The sequence below is a fragment of the Notolepis coatsorum genome (genome assembly GCF_963971535.1).
Source record: "Notolepis coatsorum genome assembly, chromosome: 7".
NCBI classification, from domain to species: Eukaryota; Metazoa; Chordata; class Actinopteri; order Aulopiformes; family Paralepididae; genus Notolepis; species Notolepis coatsorum.
The window spans coordinates 133,926,683-133,943,244 of NC_140171.1; the positions used below are offsets into that span (position 1 = coordinate 133,926,683).

Genomic DNA, 16,562 nt, shown 5'->3' on the forward strand with positions numbered 1-16,562 from the left:
TTATTGTAATTGTCCTTGTATACTATTGCTACTGTAATTTTGTATTTTTTTATATCTCAAGAGGCCTTTGCTTTTTGGTCAGGCTGCTTTTGTATATAAGAATTTGTTCTTATTTGCTTGCCTGGGTAAATAAAGGTTACATTTTTTTTTTTTTTTTTTTTTTTTTTTTTTTTTAATAAAGGCTGCTTAGTATGGGGGTAGATTTCTATCAAAAATAAACAAACGCAAAAGTAGAATCCACAATCGTAAAAACGAATTTGTGTTTCATAAATCATAAAAACACGCTTGATCTGCTTAGATTTACGTACGGAATTCTAAAAACATGCTTGATCTGCTTAGATTTACGTACGGAATTCTAGGACACGCTTGATCAGCTTGGAGTTACGTACGGAATTTTGAGACAAATATTTCGCTGTTTTCCCCGTGTGGATTCGTGTGTGAAGCTTCTTCTTCTTAGAGGTCTATCAAAAATAAACAAACGCAAAAGTAGAATCCACAATCGTAAAAACGATCAACACACACACACCTCTCAATCTGTGTTTCATAAATCATAAAAACACGCTTGATCTGCTTGGAGTTACGTACAGAATTTTGAGACAAATATTTCACTGTTTTCCCCGTGTGGATTCGTGTGTGAAGCTTCTTCTTCTTCGGCGCTACCGAACACGGCCCGAGGTGTCTTCGGCTCATGAGCGCTACCAGTGGCCAAAATCACACATTATCTTTAGCCCTAGGCATCAACATTCCATTATGAAGATTAATGCTCAAAGTAAATATATATAGTACCATTTTGAAGATAACAACTAGGGCTTTCAAATGATATTAAATATCTGTATGATTATCATGACGATTATTATTAATATGTTTCATATTTGATACAGAAATTACAAAAATCTTGTCCGGCCACCACATTTCAACAAACAACTGCATTTGCAACCACTTTACTGACAAGCTAGCAGGAAACTTGGAGGGTATGGGATATAGACAATTATGGGGGCAATATAGAACAGCTGACAGATTAGAAATATAATTTATTGTTCAAAAGTTATGATAATTATAGTGATAGTAATAAAACAATTCCGTCTGAAAATGTACTTGAATGGGTTTATGATGAATATAGTTTGTCGGTATGCTCAAAGTAATATATTATTCATATCTTTCATATTTGATACAGAAATTATTACAAAAATCTTGTCCGGCCACCACATTTCAACAAACTGCATTCTGAATTAATTTAGCCTTGTAGTTTCTAGGGCTGACTCCTATTAGTCGATTAGTCGACTAATCGGACGAAAGGAGCCGTAGTCGACTAACCAACCTCTTAGTCGAATAGTAAAAAATAAATAAAAATAAATATAATAATCTTTTTTAATAAAATTTTTTTATCATTCTTTCCAAAAGAAAAGAGGCCTAGAAGCGTGGCTAACGCTAATGGCACGCATAGCAGAGGCTAACTGCCTACGAAAACAGGCACAGAGGCACTGAAAGAGGATTTCACCCATCTAATGAACACACTAGACAAATATCAAGATGTATCCATCAGTGGATTAATTGCATGCTTTTGCAGAGGACAAGAAGCCTTCAGTCGACTCCTTCAGACATTAAACACTCCCCACAGCGCAAATGGATAGTCGACTAACGGCAAATTTTGGCCAATCATAGTCGACCATCCAAATCCTTAGTCGGGGACAGCCCTAGTAGTTTCTAATCCCATCGTTTACCGTAATTCCTCTAATAGTAACCGGTAATCAAATACAAGCCGGGTCTCTATTAATGGCCGGGTGTGCTCTTGAGCTAAGCAATTATAAGCCGACCTCCTAATACAAGCCGGGTTACTAATATACTGAGCTGCATACTGAGCTAGTTACTTGATTTCACTTTGAAAACGTTGAAATGACCAGTGACTACCTGTAATTGCACTGTTTACTATTTCATACAGTACTTGGTTTCAATAAATGAACCCAGTACATTTTACTGGGTTCAAACTGACACAAAATGTTGATTTATTCATTATGATCCGTTTGAAAATTTGAAATATAGGCCTCCCTCTTATACATGCCTCCTCCTAATACAAGCCTGGTACCCGCTACATTTGAAACAAATACAAGCCGGGGTTACTATTAGAGGAATTACGGTATTTGTTATATTCGGTAGCGCCGAAGAAGAAGCTTCACACACAAATCCACACAGGGAAAACAGTGAAATATTTGTCTCAAAATTCTGTACGTAACTCCAAACAGATCAAGCGTGTCCTTAGAATTCCGTATGTAAATCTAAGCAGATCAAGCGTGTTTTTAGAATTCCGTACGTAAATCTAAGCAGATCAAGCGTGTTTTTATGATTTATGAAACACAGATTGAGAAGTGTGTGTGTGGATCGTTTTTACAATTGTGGATTCTACTTTTGCGTTTGTTTATTTTTGATAGAAATCTACCCCCATAGCTTAGCTTACTGAGTGCACAAATGGGGAAAAAATTAAAAAAAAAAAAGGTTAACCTCCTGTAGTGAAAGGGTTAAAATGGTCATGCCATTGACCAAATCTTCAACTCAAAGGTTTTGCAAAACATTAAATGGGGACACCCTTTTTTTAAGGTGCGTTTGTTATGCGTTATATGAATGTGTTTAAGGCAACATTCAAACATGGGAGGACAAACATCTATCGGACAACCAAGAGGGGAATACAGAGCTACTCTGACACACATGCTTGCATGAAAACAGAAACTCAAATGCCTAAATACATGGGTGTCTGAAATAGCTGCATATTATGTATTGTGCTGTTAATTTGTGTGTGTGTGAGAGATATTCACCGATATTGTAAGCACAGTAGCGGATATTAGGTGAGATCTCGTCCACGCGCTGATTGTACAGCACTGCTAGCTCTTCAGTGAAAGCACTGGCCAGCTTCTCATAGATGGTCCTGATGGGCAGACATTACATGAGAGAGAGAAAGGAGAGAACAGAATAGAGGTTTGTAAACCTGATAAAATATACCAGCTTGAATAGTCATAGGCCATAACCATAGGCCATAGGGTCATAACTGACGAATTAGACAGGACACTTTAAAGGAACAAGGAAAAAAAGGTCACTTTAAGGAAAGAACTGTTGTGGTTCTTGTATAGTATAGTTTAGAAATAGCAAGTATAGCATAAGGATATGGAGTAAAAACTGTATATTGTATAGTAGTGTACATAGGACCCAGTGCCTTAATTTGTAGCCAACAGTGTATTGCATTTATCTCAGGACTTTAACATGTCTATTTTATCATGTCTATTTTATTATCTTCTACTTATTTTATTTACTATTGTATTATTGCACAATCTCACTGTATGCCCTGTATGTGACAAATAAACGTCTTGAATCTTGAATCTTGACAACGTCTATATATTTGGTCATCATAAAACTGGTTACAGCTGGACATGAAAGCTATAAGCAGCAGTGAAAGGTTCAGGGTAGCAGCAGCATTGAAGCACAAGTATGTCTACTTGATATATGCAACACATTTTATGAGGACTGTACAAACTTGTCTAAACGTTATGGCCATTTATGCACTAGGTTATGCACTTTTGTTAAGTTCCTCTGTTTTCGTTTATCCAATTGGGCCCCATTTGAGGACCGTTTGTGTCACAATGGGAATTACTTAATGTTCATACAGCGTTATGATAACATGCTAACTATTGCATACGTTCAGATCAAACTCAAACCCGATAGTCAAACTCACTTAATATTCTTACAGTGTTATAATAGAAGTAGAACATTACATTATTGCCAATGTACACAAGTTACATCTTTTAGCATTATCCCTCCAGTCCAAGTTACACATACACACAATCCCCCACACGAGTAGGGTTGGGTACCGAACTCTGTACTTTTAATAGTACCGGCTGAATTACATCAGTACTACCGAGTACCAATTCATGCTACATCAATCTGTACCAAATTTCGGTATCTTTACTTGTTTATTATAAGAGTGTAATATACTAGACAAGAGGGAGCCTTTTCCACAAATATATATATATATTACTGTCCCATCTCTTGGGTCTTTGGAAAGACCAGACGAGGTCAGAGGAGTGTGATCATATTTACTGAAGATGGCCAGATAATGTTGATATTTAATCATTTAAAAACACAATACATGATCATGCGATTTATTTTGTGGGGTTGTGTTACAACAATAAATAACAAAATGTTCTAAATTTGAAATTGAGAAGGTTATTTTTTTACAACTGCAATCATTTAAAAAAAATAATAATAAATTATAAGTATTACAGAAAAAGGTACCGTTGGGTACCGATAACGAATTACAGGAACTGGTACCAGTTAGGGGTGGGGGGGGGGGGGGGGGAATCGATACGTAGTAGTATCGCGATACTTTGCGTGGCGATACTTACTTAATTATTCATAAAAAATCAAAGAAATTCAGAACATTTGTATAAGGAAGTTGCATTGTTCATTTCAATACCTGTAATAGTACAGTAGTCCACACACACACACATGTGCATTCAGTTAAGTTGGAATATGACTGTAATACAAACAGTTCAGTTTGTCAGGTACATGCAACACAGATTACAGTGTTTACATCTGTCTGCTTGAGAAAATACCATGTTCAGCAATAAAAATGATTGAAGTGAGATGAACAGACTGAACTTTATTTTATTAGATAAAACATGTTGACAGTTTTACTTTGCAGTTGAAAAAAGGTAATAAATTAAATTAGATAAAAAAATAATAATAATAATAAAATCGCAATACTCAGCGTATCGCGATATATTTAGTATCGCGATACTATCGTATCGTGGCGCACATATCGCGATAGTATCGTATCGTGAGGTCTCTGGCGATTCCCACCCCTAGTACCGGTATCGGTTCAAATGTGAACGGTACCCAACCCTACACACAAGGTCAGAGCATAGGGTCCGATATGGTCTAACTCACTTGCACTTGTTGAAAGCCTCCATGGCGGGCTTCCACTCCTGCAGCTCAAACTGCACCATACCAGACAGGTAGGATCTGTAGGCCTGAAATCAATGATCTCTGGTTAGTCAGGGTTCCCACAGACATTGTGCAAAATGAAATTCAAGGTCTTTTAAGTACTTTCCACAAGCACTATTTAAAATGTTCAAGGATGTCACTCTAAGGATACAAATCACTTTTAAATGCTTTTTTTTAAGCATCTTCTTGGCCTGCTTGCCAGCTAGAGCAAGCTAGAGCATCACACGCGAATAAATGAAGAAAAGCAGTTGGAGCGAGCGAGACAGCAACTAGTCAGATTTTATTAAAACAGAACCAAAACATTTTCGATTTCTTGATTCAGAACAATTTGATCATGGATGAACAAAACATTCAATGCAAATGGTTGATTTGAATTTCAAAGACTTTTTAAGCACCTTTTAAAATAATTAGCCGTTTTCCAGGAATTCCAGGCCTTGATTTTTTTTAAGCACTTCAAGCACCTTGTGCGAACCTTGGTTAGTGGTCGATCTCTTTTCAGAGTGAAAACAAACCTGTGCTGATCTAGACTTCAGTCAAGATGCAACCGAGTGAGCTGTACTTTCACCCAACTTAGTTGCGTCAGTATTAGGGGTGTAACGGTACACAGAAGCCACGGTTGGGTACGTACCTCGGTATTGTGGTTACGGTTTGATACAACAGAAACAAAATATTTATAATTATTATTATATATTTATGATAATTACAGTATTATAATTATTATTATTAAATATAATCGTTTTCTATAGGCTTGCCGTGGTAGTCAGTGATACTGGTGTCATTCTGTGTTCAGGCATCCACTGAGTAAATTAATTGCCTACTGCCCCTTTAACAACTTGACCTAAATTTCAGTTTCACTTGTAGAGAGGATTTAACTTCACGAGACTGAAGACTATAGAGAACAGATCCATGTTACAACAATGGCAGAGGATTATTTGGATTTAAACATAGTAGCAGTTCAACTGGAGAGGAGCTCAGATGGTCAGTCCGGAAAAGTATGTTTCTTTTTTTTATTTGATCAGCTGTGCCTGTGAGAGAGTCCGCGGTTGTTGGTGTGTGTGTTGGCGATGCCTGTTAGACCCAACACACTCTCCTCAGAAAAAGTACAATGGGTACGTAATGGCCACGTCAAATAATAACGTAAAGGACTCACGTGTTCCCGTAGCAATATGTATATTTCGTACGCATCACTCAGCCCATTTGGTTTTGGCAAATATTAAAGAGACAATTAATGACAACTGTGGTCAAAGAGCTGTGCCAGATTTTCTATAACACTCATGTCATGACATATTGTATTTTCTGAAGACGTAAACAGTCTACATTGTTTGAATATGTAATATATGAACCCATTTGTTACAGACATAATACATAAATATATTACTTATGGCTATAACTAGGGATGCATTGCACAGAAATGAAAATTATTGGCCAAAACAGAAAACATATAAAACAGGAATGTATGGATGAAAAAATTATTTCTTTTTCACAAATTGAACGATAGATACTCGATACTCTGCAAACACCGCCACGTATTCCTATACTTTAAAGCGGTGGCCTTTTAACCAACACAGTACACAGCGCCCTCTGGCGCTGATTGAGTTAATATATATATATATATATACAATAACTGAAAATAAATAAATTAGTCACCGTCTGTGCTTGTGGATGGGGCAGACAAGTACCTGCGTGCCATCTGTGCCAGATCTGGAAAGCGGGGCTATCCAATATCCAAAAAGCAGGGTGCAGGCGAAATTATGTTCAATGAGGCCTCTTTTGCCACATCGTATTCTCTCCTCTGTGCTGCCTCTGTCTCCATCATCAACTGGCATTTCCATCAAATCCAATTAATAAACCCTGGATTATTTCTTGTGCACGTCGCTTTTTCCCCACATCAAAGTACCGTAATTTTCGGACTATAAGCTCCCCATTTTTCGACCCGGCGGCTTATATAACGGTGTGTTAATAGAATAGAAATACTTTTATTATCCAGAGGGAAATTTGACACTGCAAATCGCTCAACATTAAACATTTAGACAGAACAGGTCATGAATAAGAATAACAAAACAAATCAAATTGCCTAAGAGTAGAATAAGAGTAGAATAAAATTGAATAAAAATGGAATAAAATATACAGTAAATAAATACAGTAAAATATACTGAGGTCACTACAGTAGGTGTAGTATTGCACAGTGCTGTTTCAAAAGTAAGAGTCCAGGAAGATGGTAACTGTCACTCTGTGCTCAGTGATGCAGTGAGGCACAGTGATGCATTCAGGGAGCGAAATTAACTTTTTGACTCACCGGCCAGTGGCGGGTAGATGGGAAGAATCTACCCGCCAAGCATATTTCTTACCCGCCAACTTTTTTTTGATAAAATTTTTTATTATTATTATTTTATATAGATTTTTTTTTTATAAAATATATATATTATATAATCATACTTGTGATTGTGTTATCTGCGAGACATCGCCACCTCGCTGTCTGCAAACAGCTCCACTGTCTGTGTGTATACTCGAGTGGCCTCCAGCTCCAGCAAGGATTCTCCGGGGGTGCAGCTGGACCCTAAACGCTACATTCAGCATGCAAAAGAATTCTCCGGCGCTGCACCTGGACCCTAGTCAGCAGCCCTCACTCATGCGATGTAAACCAGGGACTCGAATAAGCATGTTGTTGTTGTAGGACATTGATGCCAAGAGCTATCTGTAGCTACTGCTGGATGGCGTTGGGACAACGCCTCAGTGAACTATTTAGTTTACTGCGACATTTCGTAGTGACTAGTTACCTAGCCAACGGAGGTATTATGCACTGGACTATTGCTGGAGGATTTGTTGATGTCGGGAGCTATCCGTAGCTAGCCGGCTGGATAACGTTACACAATGCCTCGTGTATTAAACTAAGTGATTAGTTGACTGGGTCATTTTGTAACGGTAGCTAACGTTATCTCACGAAGGTCCCACACTGACTAGACTAACGTCACGGTGAGGCAATAGCCTCTGTTTACATGCAGGCATACAGGGGTAGGAGCAGCAGTGCTAACTAACGTCACGGTGACTCGGAGGCAATAGCCTCTGTTTACATGCAGGCATACAGAAACAGGTGGGGAGGGGGTGCGCGGTGCGCGCTTCATGTCTGCTGAGACAGCGAGTGAGAACTCCGCTAAAGAATTGGATCATGATTTTCGGTTTTCACATGACTATTTGATTGCCCGTCACACGGCGCTCAGACGTCTCAGTGGGAGGCGCCAAACGTAAAAACTGAGCGCAAATGGCGGGTGGCGCTCTCTAGTTTCGGTCCCTGGATGCATTGTATAGTCTGATGGCTGTTGGAATGGACTTCCTGTGCCGTTCAGTGCTGCATTTAGGTAGTGTGAGCATAGCACTGAACATGCTCCTCCTGTCAGCCAAGTCTGTGTATAGTGGGTGGGAGGGGTTTTCCCTGATGGCCTGGAGCTTAGCAAGGCTCCTCCTCTCCGCCACCCTCGCTAGGGAGTCCAGCTCCACCCCAACCACGCTACTGGCCTTCCTGACCAGCTTATCCAGCCTGTTTGTGTCCCCTGCTCTCAGTCCGCTGCCCCAGCAGGTCACAGCGTACAAGAAGGCGCCCGCCACCACCGACTCAGAACATCCTCAACATCCTTGTACAGACATTGAAGGATCTCAGCCTTCTGAGGGAGTAGAGTCGGCTCTGGCCCTTCTTTACAGTGCCTCTGCGTGTTTTGACCCGTTCAGTTTGTTGTCGATGTGCACAACGAGGTATTTTTTACTCTTCAACCCTGTCCACATCGACTCCCCTGATGGAAACGGGGGTCACAGGTGCACTCCTCCTCCTCCCCAGCTCCACCACTTTTTTTTTAACGAGTCGATTATCAATTTCAATATAGAATATTCGTTGACCGCCCTACAAGTATAATTAGTTACTGCACACTACATCACCCCTGAGTGGAACATGGAAAGCCAAACCTTCCCCCACTGTACTGAAAACCCGTACCGAACCGTGACTTCAAAACCGAGGTACGTACCGAACCGTGTTTTTTGTGTACCGTTACACCCCTAGTTGCCGGGCACTGCTTGAACCACACGGTCTGCGAGTAGGAGGAGCTTGACGGCAAGGTTTATTCACATATCTTAACCCTTTCACTGCGACAACACAGGTTAACCCCTTCACTGCCACACGACAAAGGGTTAACCCTTTCACTACCACACTACAGAAGGTTAACCCTTTCACTACCACACTACAGACGGTTAACCGTCTCTGTAGTGAAAGGTTAACCTTCTGTAGTGTGGTAGTGAAAGGGTTTAAAGCGAGGACGGGCTGGTGTATATACCTGTGCCTCCAGCTTGGTCTTGGCATCGACACGCGGACTCTCACACAGCTTCTCCAGCCGCTCGCCATGCTTGGCAGCCTTCCGCAGCCTCGCCAGTAGGTGGAAACGCTTACGGGGCTCCGTGTTGGCCTCGAGCTTCAGCTGCATGGCATAGCTCCACGCCCGCTCCGCCTCCATCAGAACCAGCAACAGATACCTGGGGGAGGGAGGGAGGACAGTTGGGTTATCCATTTAGGCATTCATATTCCTTTCACAAGGCATTCATATTCCTTAACCCTTTCACTGCCACACGACAGAAGGTTAACCCTTTACTATCACACAACCAACGGTTAACCGGCTGTCATGTGGCAATGAAAGGGTTAACCTTCTGTGTATTATCGCAGTGAAAAGGGTTAACCGTTTGGTAGCGCAGCAGTGAAAGGGTTCATTTCCTTTCACAATATACGTAAGAAAAGGAACATGAAAGGATAATTCCAGATATCGTCAACCTTCCAAGTTAGCTGTAGCTCTCCCAGCTGCAATTCAAACTAATGGGGCGACCACGCAACAGTCAGATAAAATGTCCTCAAAAAGTAGGCAAATACTTGAGGGCATTTTCATATTAGGTACGATTGCTTTGTACTGTGCTTGAGTACGATTGCCCCGCCTCCCCCAGCTTTCACATTAGTAATGTTGTTCTGTACCAGAGTACACTTGCTATTATCTACACACTGTGATACAGTAGGTGATGCACCTAGTTGGTTTGCGATCCACCAATAAACACAAAGAAGAGTACACTTCTGTCATCAACTATGCAAAATTTGTAGATTCGACCTTCAAACTACCGTATGCGCAACATAGTTTCTCTATTGAGAGACGATGTCAAGAACGACCCCCTCGCCTGCCTTCCTACTCTATCAGCCTCACATTGCACATATTTCACATTTTCACATTTCTTTTGAGACAACCCCTCACTCTGCAAAAACAATGCAAATCACAGGAAAAGCCATTTTCACAATAGGTCCCCTTTAAATGGAAACAATGGTAATCAGTGCAGGTGCCTGGTACCATCCTGCTCACTGCCCCATCAGTACATTTAGTCCTGTACCAGGGGTGTAACAAACAGTACACAAAAACCACGGTACGGTACGTACCTCGGTTTTGAAGTCAAGGTTCGGTACGGGTTTTTGGTACAGTGGGGGAAAGCTTGGCTTTCCATGTTCCACTCAGGGGTGATGTAGTGTGCAGTAACTAATTGTACTTGTAGGGCTGTCAACGAATATTCTATATTGAAATTAATAATAGACTTGTAATTTATTTTTTTATAATAATTATATTAGATTGTGAAAAAAACAGCCCCCGGTGGGCGGTCGTCAGTGGTTAACATACCGTTGTATTCGTTCGGTACACTACACAGCCGTTCGGTACGGTACACACTGAAACGGTTCGGTACGGATATGTGTACCTTGACACCCCTATCCTGTACCCTTCTAAACTACTGACAAGATACCTTCCTCACCTGTTGTCAGAGCATTTAGTCCCGTACCCTTCTAAATAGGGATGCACCGATATGAAAATGTGCCACCGATACCGATTGTTCAACTAACACAATCGGCCGATACCGATATTTGTGGCAACAAATCTTTTTAAAATATTATTTTCTTTTGTAGTATTATTTTTTTTTGTAATATTTTTTTTTTTTTTTATGAAACTACTGTATATTTGTGTTACAAATTGTGCTCACCGATATGAACATAGGCCTCTTTACTTACTTAAAAAAAGGAAACATCAAGAAATAGCACTATCTCTCTCCCAGTATGTTCTGCAGGGCTGCAGCTAGATACTAGTTCTCCCAGCATGGTCTACCTGCTGGGCTGCAGCTAGATACTATTGTCTCAACCAATGAAATTTTGATTGACAGTCGATTCTGCCAATTACGTCACACACCGCTTGCACCCGCCTCTGCTGTTACCACCAATCGGCAAGCGCGTATCCATTTTTTACTTTTACTTTACTTTTTACTTTTTTACATGTGTCCAGGGTTAAAAATTAACGGGGGCTTGGGGCAAAATGCCCTCGAAAATTGACCAAATGCCCTCGAAAATCAGTTAAGGGGGGCAAGAAAAGCCCCCCCGACAGTTTAATAATTATATATATAATTATATATATGCTCTACAGTGCGAGCATTTCCCTCGTATTTGCCCCTAATAATATGTGTGTGTGCGACTGCGAACCGGAAAAATCATTTACTTGCAGTGTACGAGACGAGTGAATATTACAAAACAGCTCCGCTGTTAATACTAGTTCAGATTGAAACTGGACTGAAATTCAGTTTTTGGGTGGAATGTTTGTTCCAAGGAGGGAGGGAGGGAGGCGGGGCCCGCTGCGTGTTACAGGCACTTGAGAGGATGCGAACACAGACAGAGCGCTCTGCTTTCATCAAGCATTACACTGCTATCTTAACGTTAGCAAGCTAAGCATCTGCATAGCGCGACCTGTGTAACGTTAAGTAACTTGTGTTCGGCGGGGAAAGACCATTCCATTTGTAACACAACTCCAAAGAATAACATCCAAATCCGATCCCGATGCGCATTTCCTTCATTCCACAGCGCTGAGCGTGCAACGTATTTCATTGATCGATCTGGCCAGAGCCTATAGGGCTGGGCGATATGGCCTCTAAATGATATCGCGATATTTTTTGGCCATATCGCGATACACGATATATATCGCAATATTTTGACATTTCCTCTAAATCACTTAAAAATGCTTGATTTAACCCTTTGATGCATACAGTCACGCCAATATGATGATTATAATAAGTCCCTGCAACATATGTTTGCATTATTAAACCATGAAGATGCTTTTAATTTAATGAAAATGTACTAAGAGTAGTCTACTGACACTAATAAAAAAGATTTACATCTAAGACAATTTATATAAAAACTCTTGGGTGCCTAAGACTTTTACACAGTACTGTGTTTTCTATCCACTTTAGCAAAACACACACACACATATATATACACACCCTACTGTGAGAAAATAATAATCACACACAAAGGTATAATGGCTTATAGCAGACTTAATGATTTTAGAATATTTATGAAATTAAATGTTTATATCATCAACTATCCAGTTAGTATTTATACTGTCTGTAACGTTTGGCTACTTTAAATCATTGAATGTAGAGAGAGAGCGAGAGAGAGCGAGAGAGAGCGAGAGAGAGCGAGAGCGAGAGCGAGAGAGAGAGAGAGGGCGAGAATGAACAAGAGAGCCAGCGCCCCCCCCTCGGGTTTTGTTCTAGGTTCGCGTTTTGATCGTCTAAGCTGCCGTAGGTGATGACGTCACACTCGAATGTAAACAGGAAGAGATGGAGATGGAGACACACAGAGATGGAAATTGAATGATATACAGAAACGAATAACCAATAAATATGAAGTTATGTTTAAACTGCTGTTGTCAAGCGTTGTCAATATAACCCACCCCCTTTCCTCACGAATGGAACTAGTCTTGTGGAGTCCGCTTTGACCGTTTTCCAGCTATCGCTAGTTAGCTTAGCATAATCCTAATGGATACCTTGGTTAGCAGCTACCGTTAGCTCATTGCCCGTGTCAATTAAATGACATGTTATTAAAGGTCCGCGCTGGTCTGTCTAATGAAATTACAACCGCAACATTATATCGCACTGTACAGCCCTGACTACACTAATGTTAGCCTATAGCTCCGCCGTCCCTGCTACACTCGGGACCAATACACTAACGTTAGCCTATAGCTCCGCCGTCCCTTCTCGAGGAAAGCACTGCGAGTGTCTCTCGGCCGCGGGCCATATAAACTAATACTCGATGTTCGCGATATAGTACAGTACTACATCTCGGGTAGAACAATCCGCGATACATCGAGTATACTCGATATATCGCCCACCCCTAGCCTATACTCAAACGTTGCGTGTGTGGGGTTTTTCATGTATCAATTTGAAACAAGCCTCTTGACTGTTGGAATTAGGGATGTTAAAAATAAAATAGCTAATAATATTATTCAATATTAGACATTCATTGATCCAGAGGCAACCGGTTATTCGTCTGCTATTTGTAGATATATCAAGACAACACAACTTGCCCTCAGGGACAATAATATTTAATCTATTTAGATAGAGTATGTATGTATTAATTACAGATAATTGAAGGTACCTCAAAACATGAAACCAAGCCATGATGTCACACATCGTGTGTGTGTGTGTGTTACTTGAACAATTGTCACTGTGCTCCTAAATTTCTGTGTGCTCCTAAATTTGTATTTAGATTTAATTTATTAACATTTTATTTAGGAGCACATGTGCTCCTTGGGAAAAAGGTTAGCGTAGAGCCCTATATATGGAGACATTAACATTACGTTATCAAACATAGGGACGAAGACTGTAAAAAAAAAAGTGTCAACAATGTTTTATAATCTTTATGTTAATTTTCATTATAAAAATGTTGTGCCACCGAAATACAAAAAAAGCCCCCGAAAATCAATTAAGGGGGGCAAAAAAAGCCCTTGAATTTATATTTTTTTTTCTAACCCTGCATGTGTCTGATTGAAAACGTTATTAACAGATTGCAGAATGGGTAAAACTCAGGGCTCTGTGAGCAACGGAAAGAACTGAGCTAGTATGAACGCTTGCTACGTTCGAATAATAATATGCTGATGTTATTGAACGTGTAACACTAACTATATAACGTTAATGCCACAAAACGAATGCCTTGTTAATCATAAGTAGTAACTTTGATGCAGTAGCTTGTGTGTGTGTGTGTGGGGGGGGGGGGGGACTGGGGACGGCGTTGTGCAGGTCGCGAGTGAACTTTTTTTTGTCTTGACGCTACACAAATTGATGGATATTTATCGGCTACTGCCATCGGCACATTCGAGCTTATCGGCCGATAGGCCGATTGCAGTCAACAAGGCACTTATCGGCCGATACCGATACCCGACCGATACATCGGTGCACCCCTACTTCTAAACTACTGACGAGATACCTTCCTCACCTTTTGTCAGAGCATTTAGTCCTGTACCCTTCTAAACTACTGACAAGATACCTTCCTCACCTGTTGTCGGAGAGCATCTCCACGGTAACCTTCTTGCCGGTGAACTTGTGTCGGTGGCCCATCTTGAAACCCAGGGTCTTACGCAGACGGCGTAGTCTGCGGGAACAGTACCCCCTGGAGATAGTAACATGGAGATGATTAAGCTATGATTAAATATGCTTTTTCACTAAATATGACTATATGATATGAGTAAAATTAAATATAGCAACTATTATTCAATAAACCATCTGTGGATATTACATTATTTGACGGGTGTCAGCTACTTAGTCTCAAGACAGCTTTATGTGCAACTCCTGGACAGGACGCCAGTCTTTCACAGTAGCTTTACAAAGCTGAAGGCTTGTCAGAGTAGTTAGGGGGTTATGTGTCATGCTCAAGGACATTTTGACGAGCTGCCAGGAGTGGCCAGAATTGAACCGGGAACCTTCCGATTACCAGACAACTGCTCTACCTCCTGAGCCACGGTTTCCCCTGATGAGTAATATTAGTCCAAAGTAAAAGACACCACTGAACGGTAAAGAATGTGATGGCTCGCCTAAAAAGACAAACCAGGCTTTGTGATTCAATATAGAAAGGCACTGGTCAATTAAGCCATTGATAAATTAGAGGCAGCTCCTTTTCTGGGCACATCTCACCTGTATCTCTGGTAGTCTCCATGTCTCAAGCCATGTTGTTGCTGTGAATCCTTGATGATTTGCAAGACTTTAATAATTCACTGTTAAGGGACAACCTGATCTACCACAATACAGTTATCCATATGGTGAACACAGTGCTGCAGTTAGCTAAATAACAAAGACATCTATAATGACCATAGAAAGTTCATTCATTATGCACGTTTTAATCAATGGCAACATTAATGAATTGAATTGATTATGAATTGAATTGATTATGATAAATTGAAAATGGGGGACCCTGATGATGTAAACAAGACTAAATGTCTTTATCTGGTCTGCATCCCCTTAACAATTGTGTGTATTGAGATTGAGCTGTACTGTATTGTACCCATTCTGTAATCTGTTAATACAATTTTCAATCAATCAATCACAGCTTAAAGCTAATTGTAACAACATGTACATAAATATATGGTTAATACTAGGCTATATAGTATATGGACACTTCCAGTTATCTGCGTAACAAATATACAAATCGCCACATCCTTAATTGGTTAGTTAAAGATTTTAAAATGTCTGAAAGGGTAATCAAGAGGTTCAAGCCATTGATAAGAGCAAGCTTGCAATACTATGACACGTAGCATAAGAGAGCTAACGTTGCCATGTCTGGCTAGCAGACATTAGACACCACAGGATAAGGCTGTGGTCTGGGTTTTTTAAAAAAAAAGGATACTTTCCAGTCCAAGTCCTTGATAGGGTGAATTTTCTTTATTGTCGTCTAGTGTGGCTATTTTCGCCTCGTTTTGCTTGTCTGCGGCCATCTCCAAACATAGATATAATATCTCCAAATGCTAACGGCACGAAACAGGCGCATACATGCACCGGAAGTACACCCAATGCAGTAGAGGGAGGAGATTATCAAACCCCAAAGCTCGCGAGACTCAATAGTATGCAGCTGCAGAGCCGCAGAGCCAGCGGCGCTCTCAGGGCCGCCTGCGCTGTGAGGGCCGCTCAGCAGCGCCACCTGACTGATTGATTGATTGATTGAAAACTTTATTAACAGATTGCAGAATGGGTACAGTACAGTACAGCTCAATACATACAATTATTAAGGGGATGCAGACCAGAGAAAGACTTTCGTCTTGTTTACATCAGGGTCCCCCATTTTCAATTCATCGTAACATATATGACATACATATACATGACATACAGATAGACAGTACTGCTACATCTATACATTTATGACATACCAGATTTGCAAATACAGTACTGTTTGTGATACAAAAAGAGTCCAGAAAAAAAGAGTATATACATTTGGCGTAGAAACTGTACATTGGATTGGGTAGGTGGGGGGGGGGGGGGGGACTGTACATTGTAGGTGGTTGGGTGGGTGGGGGGGGGGGGTGGGTCGTGTAGGAGTGGGGGGGGGGTTGGGTAGGAGGGGTGGGTGGGGGACACTGTACAACTATACAAACAAAACTGTACATTGGAATATTGACAAGACCTGTATGGTAATTTACTGTACATTGGAGGGGGTTGTGTTAGGACATTTACAGGGGCCAGTTTCGAATTGCAGTCTCCCG

General features: G+C 40.7%; 1 protein-coding gene across 1 annotated transcript in view; it reads right to left on the reverse strand.

Annotated features, from left to right (window-relative positions):
• srp68 (signal recognition particle 68) overlaps nt 1-15,852 on the reverse strand; it is a 34,094-nt gene extending 18,242 nt beyond the window's left edge. Inside the window, exons 1-6 of the mRNA XM_084317846.1 lie at nt 15,713-15,852; nt 15,004-15,070; nt 14,369-14,482; nt 9,309-9,504; nt 4,933-5,015; nt 2,808-2,917 (exon numbers count right to left, since the gene is read on the reverse strand). Coding sequence (XP_084173972.1) covers nt 2,808-2,917; nt 4,933-5,015; nt 9,309-9,504; nt 14,369-14,482; nt 15,004-15,070; nt 15,713-15,800 — 658 coding nt within the window. The 5' untranslated portion in view covers nt 15,801-15,852. The remainder of the gene's footprint in view (nt 1-2,807; nt 2,918-4,932; nt 5,016-9,308; nt 9,505-14,368; nt 14,483-15,003; nt 15,071-15,712) is intronic.
• Between the last annotated feature and the right edge of the window lie 710 nt (nt 15,853-16,562).